This window comes from Hydractinia symbiolongicarpus, chromosome 9 (genome assembly GCF_029227915.1).
Source record: "Hydractinia symbiolongicarpus strain clone_291-10 chromosome 9, HSymV2.1, whole genome shotgun sequence".
NCBI lineage: Eukaryota > Metazoa > Cnidaria > Hydrozoa > Anthoathecata > Hydractiniidae > Hydractinia > Hydractinia symbiolongicarpus.
Genome location: NC_079883.1, coordinates 16,085,183 through 16,100,020, shown reverse-complemented (window position 1 = coordinate 16,100,020; position 14,838 = coordinate 16,085,183). Strand labels below are relative to the sequence as shown.

Sequence of the window (14,838 nt, the reverse complement as noted above, 5' to 3'; positions counted from 1 at the left end):
ATACAGCAAATTTTCTACACTCGCGGCATGTTTGTTTAAATTTTACAACACGCTGCCTCGTTTTCATGTTGCGCGAAAGATTACGCAATAAGATTCGGTATAGGTGTATTACCAAAACCCTTAAATCAGCAGCAGAAAATATCATAGAATATAAAAAGCATCAATTAAAACACAAAGATGAAGAAATACAGATCCTATCAATTCAACAAAAACAAATAAATATCAACATAAACGCCACAAAAGATCCAGTAAAACGACAAGAAATGAAAAAAAACGAAATCGAATCCTTACTGAATTCCATACATTTTTATCAAACAAAGAAAAAAACACCATCAAGGATCTATTGAAAGACCTAAACGCAAATCATGACAACAAAAAAAATGTATGAAGCTGTCAAACATCTAAACACAATGACACCAAAGCAACGTGTACTTCTAAAAAATAACGACGGTCTAACACCTAACGAAGAAGAACAAACAAACATAAATCATTGTAAAATACTTTAAAGAAATATTCAACAAAAATGAAACAACAGTAAGAAAACCAATAACACCAACTCAATTACAAATAAATTTTCAAAAGAGGAAATAAAATCAACTGCGAAACTAATCAAGAATAACAAAAGCCCTGACAAAGATAACATCAATGGAGAACTAATCAAAAACTCACCAGACATAATATACGAAAACATAGCAAATATCTTTAATAACATTGCAGAGACAGGCGAACACTCAAACGAAATAGACCATGGTTTAATCCGAGCACTACGAAAACCGGAAAAACCAAAGGGACTGCCTTCCAACTTGAGACCAATCATACCACTATCTATTCTTAGAAAAATTCTAGCCATGTGTTTAATGAAACGCATTGGATCAAGACTAGACGGCAAAATTCCAATCAACCAAACTGCATACACATTTGACAGCATAAACCGTCAAATGTTAATAAACGACCTTAACACCATTATCAATAAAGACGAATTACATCTAGTTCAGATTCTCTTAAATGTGAAATTAGCAGCAAAATGTGGTTAATACATAAGCGAATATTTTTTAACCGATACTGGTGCACCACAAGGTGATTGTGCTAGTGCAAATGAAATTACCTTTTATCTAGCAAAATCGCTCGAATCAGACAACAATAATTATACACCACCAATACAAGACCATACATATGAAAATAGTCAAAACATTACAAATACAATCGCCGATCACCAAACAGAACACAACTACTCACAAATCACATCAATACAACACATTAAATGCAATATGCAGATGATATAAGTAAAATAAGGTCAAACTACAGCAATAAAAAAAGTTCAAAAGTGAACTACCAGATGTTCTATAATATGTATACTGTACCCAGAAAAAAATAAATATATATGGGCTGATGAAGGTAATGTTACCGAAACACGCGGCTTGAACCACCAGCTGGGCTCGATTCTGTAGTGAGAGAAAAGGCAATTGCAAACTCGTCTCACTATTGGTCCAATAGCTCAGTTGGCAGAGCAGTGGGGCGCTAACCCAATGGTCACACTGCTAAAAATGTAGATAAACTGATATTTTGCTGTCTTTATCTACAACAATGGCTACTTCTTTCCTTTTTTTTTCTTAACTAACTAACTAACTATGACTTAAATCCTTAGCTTTTAACTAAACTTTTTATACAACACTGTAAAACAACAATCTATGTGCTCACCACATCTTTGTGCAGCATTTTAAATAATTAAACACGCAGATTAGTTACGCACCTGGAGATCATTAATTGATGCAAAATTTGTAAGCAATAATGCTAGCTTTGTTGTTATAAACAAATCAGAACGGAAAATATAAGAAACATTTCCCTTCTCTTTTTATTTCACTTTGATTTATGCGCACCTACATTTTCGCCTGAATAGGATGTTTCTTAACGTAGTAAAAGTAAAAAATCATAGTTAACTTGAAAGCTAGCCGATGTGCTGTAGTTGTAGTTAGCTAGCTATATTTGTTAAAATATGATTTTGTGAACATTTATTTTAAGAATATGTTCAGTAAGCTAGTACCTCCAATTGTTCTCTGCATTTTAAAAAATGCCGTCAACATTATTATATTTGAAAACAAAGATGTATTAGCTAGCCTATTTATTACAGTGAAAAAGGAGGGAGTATTTAAAACTTTACCTGTAAATCCCGCCTTCACACTTTTTATAAACTGTATTCTTTGTTGTTCTTTATATTCTCTCACGATTTAATGCGTTTTTGTTGTTTTTTTGTTAGTTTGCTTTTTGTCGAGAACTTTAAAAACAATTTTTTTGTTTGTTTGTTTTTACACCAAGAGAACTCTGTATTTGAATGCCGTCCCGTTCGAAAGTAGGAATTTGAGCGAATCATGATGCTTTTTTTAACACGTGGTTTCTAACGGTTGCGAGACAAATAAAAACAAAACAAAACTCGAAAACTCACGCATTCGGGTGGTAGTTTTTCTTTGTAGTTTATAAAAACAATGGCTACCTTATCTCAATAAATAGGCCTGAGATAAATTACAATTGCGATAGAATACTAGGTTCGTGAAAATAATTTTTCGCAAAAAACCTTAAAATGATTTATTCGTGAAATACTGACTGATTCGCGAAAATTATATTTCACAAAATGTATTTTTTTTTGTGCCTCGCGAAAAAACGTCTTCGCGAAAAATAACTTAAGACAAAACCATAAAAAGAAAAGAAAAAGTTGTTTTCAAACCAGAATTGGTTATTATGTTTCGTTACTCATATAGCTCATAGAAATTGCCTGAACAAACATGGCTAGTATTTTTTAATCTGTTAGAATTAAACGCTCGCAATGTTTAGGCAATATTTGTGGTTACAGGTGATTTTTACAAACACCTGTTTGACTTAGTGGTAAAACTGAACTGAAAGGTTCGCTGTTTTAGGTTTTACTGTGTCATTTTTACCTATATCTTTTCAGCTTCTTTGCATACTTTAAATATAAACTCTGATATAATCTTTGTGCATCGTGAGATACAAAATAAACTATTCTGTTGTTATACATCTATTACTGCTTACCAGAATTAAGTTGCCAAAGAAAACGTAGCTTAGTTTTTCACAGCAAGTATTTGTTAACCTTAAGGGAAGAAATTATCGCAGGAACTTAGTTGCACGAACCAAAAAAATGTTTTTTTCGCGCAAATTTATTCTCTTTGGGAAATTCAAATTCTTTGCAAGAATTCAATTTTCCGAATTTAGAAAATTCACATTTTTTTCGAGAATTCAATTTCGCGAAACACACGAAATTTTCTTCCTAATAATTGTTTCAGAATAAGCCTTGTTCATAAAAAAGATTTTATTTGAAGATTATTTCCCGCCAAAACATGGCCTAAATGGTAGAACTATTTCTATTGCACATTTCTAACATTGTTTGACAACAAGCATTTAGGCTTATTTCCCCTTTAAAGCTAATGTGTTAGCAAAGTTTTTCTTAAAAAAATGATTTAGTACTAACATTTTCTTTTAATTTATCACTATGTAAATGATCCATCTTTACAACGTTAATATAAATACTCCATATAGTTGTAACATACGAATGCTATGCAACTCCTGTTTTTTTATAGAATGTCCGGAAGGCACGCCACTAACTTCTTGCACTTTTAATCCGTGTGCTCAGGTGTTCTGTGAAGATGAACCAAAAGCTGTTTGCATAGCAAATTATTGTGGAGGATGCAAAGCTGAATTCTACAAAGATGGAAAGAAAATAACATGTGGTAAGACCTTTACTGTTTCTTTCGGAGTACTTTAACCAGTTTAATGAAATCAAATTTGTGAAGAAAATGTACGTGTAATTGAAATAAGATGGTATTTGCATCTTATTTCAATTACACGTATTTATAGCTTCTATTTATGGTATTTATAGCTTCTAAGCTTACAGAATAGCAAGACTAAATAAAGAAAGGGATAGAATAGCAATGTTTTTTTTTTAACCTGACACTTCTTTTTTGGACTTTTAGTTAAGTCTAAGTGTGCAGAAGGTTGTCCTTTTAATTATGATCCAGTATGTGGAAGTGATGGCAAAACATATTCCAACCTCTGCGTTTTCCAAGTTGCTCAATGCAAAGATAAGTCCAAGTCTCTCTATATGGCAACTGAAGGAGATTGTGGTATGTTCGTTATGTTAGTTTTTGAAAAATTTTGTCTCTTGACTATTTTTACTGCTTTTTTTACCACAGCCTTTGTATCACCACTTCCTATCTCTTTCGTAAATCATTTATTGTGTTACCAACTGCTTTTATAGCTGTTTTAAAATCAAAATGCCATACAGCTGTGAAGGCAGAAAATGAAAAAGGAGATGGTCGACCGTTATTGGGTGCCTATGTTCCACAATGTCATCCAGATGGAAGTTACAAAGAGCGACAGTGCCATGGCTCGATTGGATCGTGTTGGTGTGTGAATAGAAAAACTGGAGTTGAAATAATTGGTACTAGAAGGAATAGAGGTGAAGGTGTTGTGACTTGTAGCTCAAATGACTTAAAGATATCAGGAAAGGTAATATTGCCATTAAACACACCGCGTGATTTACCACCAGAATCATGTTTGAAATTAGATATTCGCGAAGAAATTTTATGTGACAGTAAAGATTGCGACGTACCTTCAGAGTCTTCTATGACAATAAAAGAACCAACGTTATCAAGTGGCGATACACCTTACATATCATACACTATGAGTTTGAAAAATCCCACAAACACAAATTACATAATTGAAGCCACGTTAAATGTCGGTTGGTGCACTAATGGAAAAGAACCGATTCGTAAAGGTGATTTTAAACACGATGATTCATATCAGTTTTCTCCACCTAAACATGCTGGTGATAATATCCATCTCGACATGTTCCTGACGAAATCTGAATCAAAACCAACTGTGGAAAAAAGTGAGTGTTCATAAGCAATTAAGCCTGTCTTAAGCTCTTTAGCATATACTTTACTCTCAACGGAGAATGGTTTGTAATTATAAATACTTTTAGTAGTTTTAATCCGCTTACTGTTTAATTTTATAGCTGCTGTTGTCGAAGCAGGTATGTTAAATATTTCCAATAAATCCAAAAATTAAGTTAGGTTTAACGTTCAGATTGCTTTCTGTGTTACTGCCACAAAGTGTTGTGAGATCTAAGAACTAAAGCAATTAAAGTGTCATTTTGATGTGTTATATTACTAAAATGAAAATATTTATTATATTATTATTATATTATTTTTACTATACTCTCCCAATCAGAAATGCTCTTTATCTCCAGTTGTTTCTGCGGATGCTTATTTTTCTATTAACTTGGTTCCAACAGAATGTCCTGAAGGTACACCAATTGTTGCTTGCTCGTATCAACCATGTGCTCAACTATTTTGTGAAGACGAACCAAAAGCTGTTTGCAAACCACATTTCTGTGGAGGATGTAGCGCTGAATTCTTTGTTGGAGACAAAAAGATTACTTGTGGTATAATTAAATATTTACATCTTTTGGTGCTTGTACGGAAGTATTATTTTACGCTGGTGGAAAGTATGTTTCGTTATGCGTTTACTAATGCGACTTTCGGGCATGAACATCCTGAAAACTAAATAATGTGTTAAAAATTTACAGGGAATACAACTTAAAGCTTTAGTTTCAACAGTTTAATAATTTTAGCTTTCCTTTATATTTCAGCGAAAAGAAAGTGCTCACAAGCCTGTCCTTTGAACTATGCACCGATATGTGGTAATGACGGTAAGACGTATCCTAACCAATGTTCTCTTGAAGTTGCTCAGTGCTTAGAAGAACCCAAATCATTGCAAGCTGCTTACGATGGACGATGCAAAGGTAAACAAATGAAATAGCGTTCGCTTACCTTATTCAAACACATATTTTGTCGCGGATTTAATTTGGCAACAGGGCTTAATTTTGGAGTTAGTCAAATGTTTTTGGCGTGGATTTAACTAAGCAATGGAGGAAAAAATTGGATGGATTTAATTCAGCGGAGGTGGTGTTTTTGCATACATAAGATTTTTCTACTTAAAAATTTAACATTTAACTTCTATTCGGTGCGTGTGTCTGTGACAGGCATACTGGATTTGCTCATTTTCCTTTAAATTAGCCGAAAAAGTATGTCTTATTTGTTAAATTTTCTGATGTTACGGTGCATTGCGCTTATACCTTGGAAAGGGGGCAGTGACGTCAGATATTTTTTCACCGCGCGGCTTACTAGGGTCCTTCTGGAGCCAAAATAGAACAAATTTCCTAACGCAGGGTCAACCCACCCGTTATTCTGGAGACGGGAGAAAATCTTAAATTTGGGGTAGATTTATGGGAAATAAAAAACATTGGCGTGGACTTAAATTGAGGATGGCAAAGAAATATGAATAAATGGGTAGACTTAATTTTCCAACGATAACTTCGCCAAACTTTCTCCGCGCCAATATTTGTACAAATAAGGTTTCGACAATCTGGATTGCTACATTTTTAAAAACTGTTGACAATGCAAAATATCCATTTTATCTATGCGTCATTTCGCGTAGGTGTAATTAAGTCGAAGTGCATCACTGAGCAAGAGACGAACAGCTGACCATTAGTTTGCGTTTTTATTCTAAAATGATTAAGTGTAGTAAAACTTTCTTTTCAAGTTTATTTCAATATGACTTAAAATTTTAGGTTATCATGTAAAGTACCTATAAAACATATAATAACACATGAAGGATACGTGTATTTACTTTTTTGTTAGCTAATTCTCAGTCAAAATGTCAAGCAGAAAGAAATACTGCAAGCAACAGAGGACCATTAGTTGGAGCATTTGTTCCAAAATGTAAAAACGATGGTTCTTACGAAAAGAGACAGTGTCATGGCTCCACGGGGTATTGTTGGTGCGTAAATGAGATAACTGGCGAGGAGATTGCTGGAACAAAACAAAGACGTGGACAGTATGTCGACTGTTCTGGTATGTATGATACACATTCCACTTGTAACATTTGGTATTTACCTGTTACAGTTTATATATTTTTAAAAAAAAGTTAGGTGAATGTGCGGAAAGTTTTCCACGCTTTTTTTTACGCATGTTTGTTTTGCAGATAATTCAATGACGAAATGTCAAGCTGAGAAAGATGCTGCAGACAGCAGAGGAGGTCGACCCATGGTTGGAGGGTTTACTCCACAATGCAGTTCTGATGGCTCTTACGAAAGAAAACAATGCCATGGTTCGACTGGTTATTGCTGGTGTGTCAATGAAAAAACTGGCAAAGAAATCGCTGGAACTAAAAAAGGACCTGGTCAGGGAACAGTTGATTGTTCAGGTATTCGAAAAGTATTTTGTTTTATCTCCTTTTATTTGACAGTCATTTGCCATTTCAACAATTTTGAGATAGTTTGAAAACTTAATTTCGCGAGGTTTCGAACAAATGCATTTTGCATCAGTCATTTCAAAATATTTCGCGATTATTATTTTTCACGAATGAACCATTGTAAGTTTTTTTTGCGAATCATTTTCACGAATCTAGTGTTCTTTCGCCATTTTAATTTATTTCAGACCCATTTATTTATATAATTGAACTTGCCCATATCGCAGTGGGTGCCCATTGTTTTTATCAACTACAAAGAAACACTTAAGGAGAAAAACTAGACAAGAAAAACTTAAAAAAATACTTTTTTTGTTTTTTCAGAAGTTTTGCAAAGTTAATTTCAGCGAGACTTATGTTCTCCTTTCGGCATACTCTTCTACAAGCACATTACAGTAAGATATCATCGATTATACAAAGCCATAGTTCAATTACCAACCAATCAAACTTGCTGTACTTTATTATTTAAGAGCTTATTCACACCATCCTTAAAACACACCACCAATCATGATTGCGCTTTAGCTTTCGTCATTTCCAGTAATATCGCGATTTATTTTCGCAAATTGACGTGTTGCGTAAATGAACTTTCGCTATTATAAAAAAAAGTTCGCTAAATTTGCGAAAATTAATCTTTGTGAAAATTATCAACTTAAAGTATCACAGTTTGTGCGGATGTAGTATGTAAGTCGATAGCTAAATAAGGTCGTTAGGTAAAATGTCTACTGATAGGTTTATTTTTAATTCTCTAGGAAAAAGCAACTGCTTACGTGCATGTACGTATTTATATGATCCTGTATGCACCTCAGACGGCAGAACGATATCAAATAAATGTTTGTTCGACATCGAAAAATGCAAAACACCGTTGTTGACAATTGCTAGAAGAGGATCGTGCTCTGGTAATTATCTGGCGCCTCATGTTTACAGAGTTGACACAATTACAACCTCCCCATCCCTTCTGCAATCATAATAAGTATGGTGCGAGTTACCTTAACCCTATTCGTTCCGGGTTTTTTCGAACATAATATACTCAGGGGGTGGGGGGGGGGGGGGGGGGGGTTAATAACTTTCCAGAGGCTTGAAATCGGGGAATCAGATTAATCACGTGGTCCACAAAACACAGAAGAATTCTATTTGATGGAACAAAGTTGTGTTGTAAGTTTCAAGCTCTAAGCATAATACTAACAAGAGCTATTATATTTTCCCAATTATAAGTGTTTCATAGAGATTTTTAGGGGTAGTTTCGAGTAATAGCCAATATCTAAGCCTCTAAAAGGTATGGAACCAAAACATTTGGCACGCAGGTGTCTTATAGATAAATATTGAATCTCAGTAATTATCATAGCTATACAGCGTAGTATAAAGGAGTTATTAAAGAAAACCCGTCAGGAGGGCAAACCCCCCTCCCCCCCTGGACCGAATAGGGAATTAATTTTCACGAGAACTAATTTTAGGAGGAATTTTTTCCAAAATAAAGTTTAATTCGTCATTTGCTACAATTAGTTTTTACAAAATTGGCAAGTCCTAAAAATAGAATTTGATGACATTTTCTTTCTTAATTTATATCGTTATTTATGTTGGGGACATAAATCAAAGACTGCTGAAGTAGAAATTCACATATATATTATATGTAGTTCTAGGTAAATTAAGAGAAAAAATAGTGAAAACCGGGGTAGCGTATTGAACTTAACTTGAAAAAGCTTATCCTCTTTAAGTTATCAAGGAACTTTTCCCTTTCTCTGTTATTGTTGTGTTATTGCCCTTATGTTTTGCTTGTTTTGTAATTTAGACTGTCCGAAGGATGAAGGTACATTTAAATGTTTCGCAAACCCTTGTGACGTGTCGACATGTCCAGCCCATCCAAAAGCGAAATGCAAGTCAAATTACTGCGGTGGCTGTAACGCAGTTTTCTCCGTCGATGGTCAAAAGGTGGATTGCCGTAAGTAACTACTTTTATATTAAAAAGTTTGATTAAACACCTACTCAATCAGTGGAAAGAACAAAAATTCAGTCACGAAAGCTACGAAAGTAACTCGCTTCTAACAGTTCACTCATTTTTTAATGCGTTAATTCTTTTTCAGTTATTAAAAAGAAAGCTGGGAAAACCTTTCGTTTAGGAGGTAAGAGAAGCATACAATGTGATATTCTAAGATCTATACGCGTTCTAAGTCAATTGCTGTCACATCCTCGTGCGATAGCAAATCAGAAAAATTCAAAAAAATTATTAGACAGGTCCTGAAAACAAAAGTGCTTTTTCTTAGAATCAGAATCATGTTCAATGGCATGCACAGATGAATATAAGCCTGTTTGTAGCAGTTTGAGAAAGACACTTTCAAGCGAATGTCACCTAAGACTAACAGCATGCACAACAGAAAAAGCCATCTTTAAAATGCATAATGGCGCATGTGGTACGTATCCACCATCATGGATATCGGATATCGGTGTTTATGTTTACAGTTTATTTCTGACTACTTTAATGAAATAAATTTGCGCGAGAAAATGAATTTCGCGAAAATTTAATTTCGCGAATGACAAACTTATCAGAAATATCGCGATAATATATTTTCGCGAATGGCTTCAGTGCCAATTAAAGCATTTCGCGAAAATTCAAAAAATTACTGAAATTGCGAGATTCAATTCTCGCGAAAATTTATTCCATTAAGGTATATCTATATTCGGACGTAACATAAAGCATATTTTGTGTATTTTATCAAGCGACACATTATGGCATAGTTATTATGATGCAACACTTGCTCTAGTTCCTTACATATATCCTCCTGGATTGTATTTAAAACTTATTTTCTGCTTTAGGACAATGTCAGAAGCATTGTACAAGAGAATACAAACCGAAATGTGGAACGGATGGTAATACGTACACAAATCAATGTGAGATAAACAAAAAAATATGTGAAACTAGTGGTCAAGTTGGATTTGCGTATGATGGACGATGCGGTATTGATTTCATTCTAACTAACTGCCTTTATTTTCAGTCTTCGTGTAGTGTGATTGTGGCATAAAAAAATCATAAACAACAACGCAAGTTTAACACAAATTTGATATGCTTGCAAGTTAGTTTCACCGGTCTTTTTTCTATCGTAGAACATAACTTGCATCTTCTCTTTTTATTTAAAGGTCTGAAAAGACGTTTTGTTAATTATCTTGAGAGTAAACAACCAGTCCTTTGACGCTGGAGTCTGACGCATCATTCTTCTGGAATGTATACTGAGACTGCATATTAAACTCCCTCTACTCTCTACCTACTTTGTTATTTTATAATGCAGTTAAAGAAACAGGAGAGGATGTTATTGAGTGCTATCGCCATTTTTATAAATAAAATAACGCCTACTCTACTGAGTATAGACATCGAATTCAGTATTTCACTCAACACATCTGCCCATTATGTTTTATTTGTGTTTACAGTTTCCTTTATCCAGGTGCTCCAAGATGTCCTGTAGGATGTATCAAATTGTACAAGCCGCAATGTGGTAGTGATGGTATCACATATAGCAATCTATGCCAGTTGCAATCAAAATCATGCAGTTCAAATGGAAAAGTGAAATTTAATCATCCAGGAAAATGCCGTAAGTAGGCAGCCCTACTTGATAAGGGTTATTTATGATATCGCCGTTGAGAGTTAAGTGACGCGCTTAATTTCTTAGAAAATTCTGGTTATTCGTTATTTTTGCGATTTCTTGCAAATATTTAAAATTTATCTTTTGACTGAATCTATCCATGTGGCAACATTCAATTAAAAGCATCAATTCAAATTATGCATTAGCCTGTAACTTTTTTGGACGCTATATATTTTTTCTATTTTCTATAAAGAGGCACTCAATAACGATTTTTCAGGGTAATGAAAGAAATTAAAATTCCTTTTGTAGGCAAGTGCTCGCCCATCTGCACACGTCAATACGATCCATATTGTGGAACTGATGGACGAACATATAGTAACGAATGCATGATGAACTTTGGTGTGTGCCAGAGTGGTGGTAGTGTTCAAATAAAATACAAAGGAACATGCGGTATGTTGCTGAGCAAATCAAATTGTATTTTTTTTAATTTGCAATAGGCAATTGCACATTCCTCTTTCAACAACTTCTTGTTACCTAATTTAATAAGATCAAATTTCTTTATTTAATGATATCATTTGAAAATTGGGTTACCTAATGTAAAAAACTTACTTTCGCGATCTAGCAAAATCTTTTTCGCGATAATTAAATTTCATTGATGAATTACCCTTGGGGATATTTTGCGTGAAAAAAAAATCGTCAATTTGCTCATATCGTATCAGAAATTGGTAAAATTTCACGCATTTACCCTCGTAAAAGTACATAGCTAAATTGTTAAAATTTTTTGTGGATTTATCTCATCTACTTTCGTGTATTCACTGATCGCCTTTCTTTCCTTAGAAAAACCATCTTGTCCAAAGAAATGTAACACAGGCCGCTCGCTAGTATGCGGTAATGACGGTAGAACTTACGGAAATGTTTGCTTGCTGCAACAAAAGACATGTCGCACAAATGGAAACGTTTACATGAAACACTTTGGAACCTGCAGTAAGTCTTTTTAAACATATTAAATTGCAAATTACGTTCGAATCACTTACGATGTGGCATACAGAATTTTTTATAAGCAGCATACGCCTTGAATCGTTTAAAAAAGAACTGGTAAGCAACAGCTCAGCCTGAAGTTAATAAAAGAAAATGGGCAAATAGAGGGGTTATAAAAGCAACAAAAATTAGCTATTTCGATTAGTGCACTAGCATGAGCAAGAAGATGGACAACATGCCTTTTATCATAATAACGGAAGCAGTGTGCCTTTAGTTCTATCACTTAACCTATTTCGCTGCTTATTAACCGCGTTATTTTTTTCATGTAGGTGACCGTTGCAAGAGATACCGATCTTGTCCATACCACTACAGACCAGTGTGCGGCACCGATGGTAAAACCTACTCTAATTTTTGTCTACTTAGAGGTGCTATGTGCAGAAGTGATGGTGTCATTAGACGAGCTTATACTGGCAAATGTCGTAAGTGCCTTTATTGAAAAAGATGTTAGCACAAGCCAAGTGTTCATATGATTAAAAACATTGCGCAGTTGGCATTTTGAAAACGTTACTGGAAAGTAAAAAAAATCACATTAACATTTCAGTGTTTTTTAAGCGCCACTTCTGCCTGCATTCTTCCGCGAAATGTTTGGATCGAATGCTTCTTAATAATAGTTCGTGGAGAGTTAAATACTATCGAAAACCAAAGCAACACCCACATAAACAAGGAAGAGTCTTTGTTAGTTTTTAGATAACTTTCAAACTTCGCGAAATTTTGTGCTCGTATGTTTAAAAATGTTTGTTATAAGAAAGTTCTTTAAGGTGGCAGTAACCCTTTTTTAGCTGTCCAAATAGCTGAATTATTTACTCAGTGTTTTATTTATACCATATATACTATTTCCTAAAAATATAGGCCTTAATACATAAAATGATTTTAACTTAACTCTAAAATTGCTAAGTCAGCAGAATTTTCTTTTTAAAAATGTATCAAAAACAAGAAAAAAATCGGCTTCTACGAGCTCCAACTTCTTACAATGTATTATTTCTCATCAGCTTCTGTTTTTAAATGAACCTCCCCTGTTAAAACGGTGTGCGGATTTTTTTTGTTAGCATTCCCTGCTGCATCGAACGCTGTTAAAAGAAAAATATTCCGAATAAAAAGATTTCCGCACACCGTATCATGGCTGCCTGATTCACCAAGTATTTCTGAAAATTTTAAAGTAAAACGAAAATGCTATCGAAAGTTAAAGCTCGTGCAGTGTAGCATAATGAAGATCGTCTTAAATTTCTACATAATGCGCCATCTTTGTTGTTATTAACGTTTCTCTTTAATAATTACGTCATTTCTTTCTGTACAATTTCGGAAGCACGTAGACTTAAACTATATTCAGCAGAATAATTAATTATTCATGATTTCATTTTAAAGAGGAATTGTTTAGGCTGAATATTTTTGGTGAAAGATAATAGTATTTTAGCCATAAAATCGTGACAAATGTGTTATAACAGAAAAAATGTGGATATATAGTCTGAAAATAACCTTTCGTAACTAATTATGTAAAAAAAAAATTCCGATTTTCAAAAGGGCTACTGCCACCTTAAAGGGGCTCAAAAACGGCCGTTGGTTTTCAACTTTAGTGACTTATACAAAAGTCGAGCTAATGGCGGTAGAAAAGTTTATGATCAGTGAGGACAAAAACAACCACTTATATCATCTTAAATATCATATTGGGCATCCAAATAGAATTGAAAATGGCAGAAAAGCTCCCTACACACATATTGGATATCCATGATTTAATAAACATAAGTACTTACCTTGCTTTTAATTCAAACTTTCCAATAAAATAAACTTTAAATTTATTGAACTAGCTAGCAAGCTATATCCTTGGAAATTCTGCATAAAAACATATACGTTTATTGTACGAAGCCAGTCTTTTTTATAGGTATTAATTACCTTTTTAAAGCTAGTAACATAGCATTTTTTAACAAATATAGCTCTTCGTGTTGTCTCTGTTCCCTTGTCAAATCAAACTTTAGATTTACTGATATTTAATACATTTCACAGACCGTAACTAATTTTACCGCCAAAAAGAATACTAAAGGAAAATTTTTCTTTTTTTAGAAAATAAAAATTAAAAAGTAGCAAATTCATCATAGAAATTAATTGTTCATAAACAGGTTGTCTAACCGTCTATATGGTTCTAAAGTGTGTATAATTTCTTGCATCTTGAACTTTTGGTCCGTTTATTGCACGCCATTCTTCAAAAATTGCGGGGATTGACCTTATTGAATCATTTCGTAGAAACAATCGCGAAGTTTTTTATGTGCACAATGAAAAAATGAACTATGTACTATTTTACACACGTTTTCAAAAAAATATGTACGAATGCAAGTGAGGTGAACAAAGCAAGTTAACAAATTTCAACAAGTTTCAAATACATCGAATGCGTTCAGTCATCGACGCTCCAGTTAGAATCGTCAGTTAGTGCTTACTCGATGGTTAAACAAGGCCTTGTTACAGGCTGCTTTTCATAACCAGTGTATTGGTCTATGAATAATTAATGATTTATCTTGCCGTTACAGTTTCTGCGGCTAGTCAAAGCAACTTAATCGAGTCCTCGTCCTTCATATGGCGAAGACGATGTATTTTGGGTGTTGATGTTTTTGAACGCTTGACTTTAGAAATTTTTATTTTAAAGCAAGTTATTATTTGTCCACCTGGAACTATATTTTATAGTGATGAAATCTTTTAAGAAGCATTAATTATCAACAAAGTGCGGTAACGTGTAATTAGATAGACCTGGTTTTGTTGGGATATACTGATACATAAGATATCCTAGTTCAATTCAGCTGGCTAGCTTGTATATTTTATAGATCTAGTACCTCTTTGGAAAAAAGTGTAAGTCTTAGATTGTGGCATCTAGCTAGTTTTATATTTAATAAAGTTATCAAACCAAAGCTAGCTTAGACAGTTGGCTAGC

At 33.9% G+C, this 14,838-nt stretch overlaps 1 protein-coding gene across 1 annotated transcript in view; it reads left to right on the top strand.

The window, feature by feature from the left end:
* Window positions 1–14,838, top strand: part of LOC130657480 (uncharacterized) — an 83,199-nt gene that overhangs the window by 66,850 nt on the left and 1,511 nt on the right. Inside the window, exons 47-63 of the mRNA XM_057460464.1 lie at window positions 3,588–3,737; window positions 3,981–4,130; window positions 4,265–4,897; window positions 5,024–5,041; window positions 5,258–5,452; window positions 5,660–5,812; window positions 6,711–6,923; window positions 7,054–7,275; window positions 8,067–8,213; window positions 9,104–9,253; window positions 9,396–9,434; window positions 9,576–9,722; window positions 10,126–10,266; window positions 10,749–10,895; window positions 11,196–11,336; window positions 11,724–11,870; window positions 12,194–12,343. Of these exons, the coding sequence (XP_057316447.1) occupies window positions 3,588–3,737; window positions 3,981–4,130; window positions 4,265–4,897; window positions 5,024–5,041; window positions 5,258–5,452; window positions 5,660–5,812; window positions 6,711–6,923; window positions 7,054–7,275; window positions 8,067–8,213; window positions 9,104–9,253; window positions 9,396–9,434; window positions 9,576–9,722; window positions 10,126–10,266; window positions 10,749–10,895; window positions 11,196–11,336; window positions 11,724–11,870; window positions 12,194–12,343 (2,943 nt within the window). The remainder of the gene's footprint in view (window positions 1–3,587; window positions 3,738–3,980; window positions 4,131–4,264; window positions 4,898–5,023; window positions 5,042–5,257; window positions 5,453–5,659; window positions 5,813–6,710; window positions 6,924–7,053; window positions 7,276–8,066; window positions 8,214–9,103; window positions 9,254–9,395; window positions 9,435–9,575; window positions 9,723–10,125; window positions 10,267–10,748; window positions 10,896–11,195; window positions 11,337–11,723; window positions 11,871–12,193; window positions 12,344–14,838) is intronic.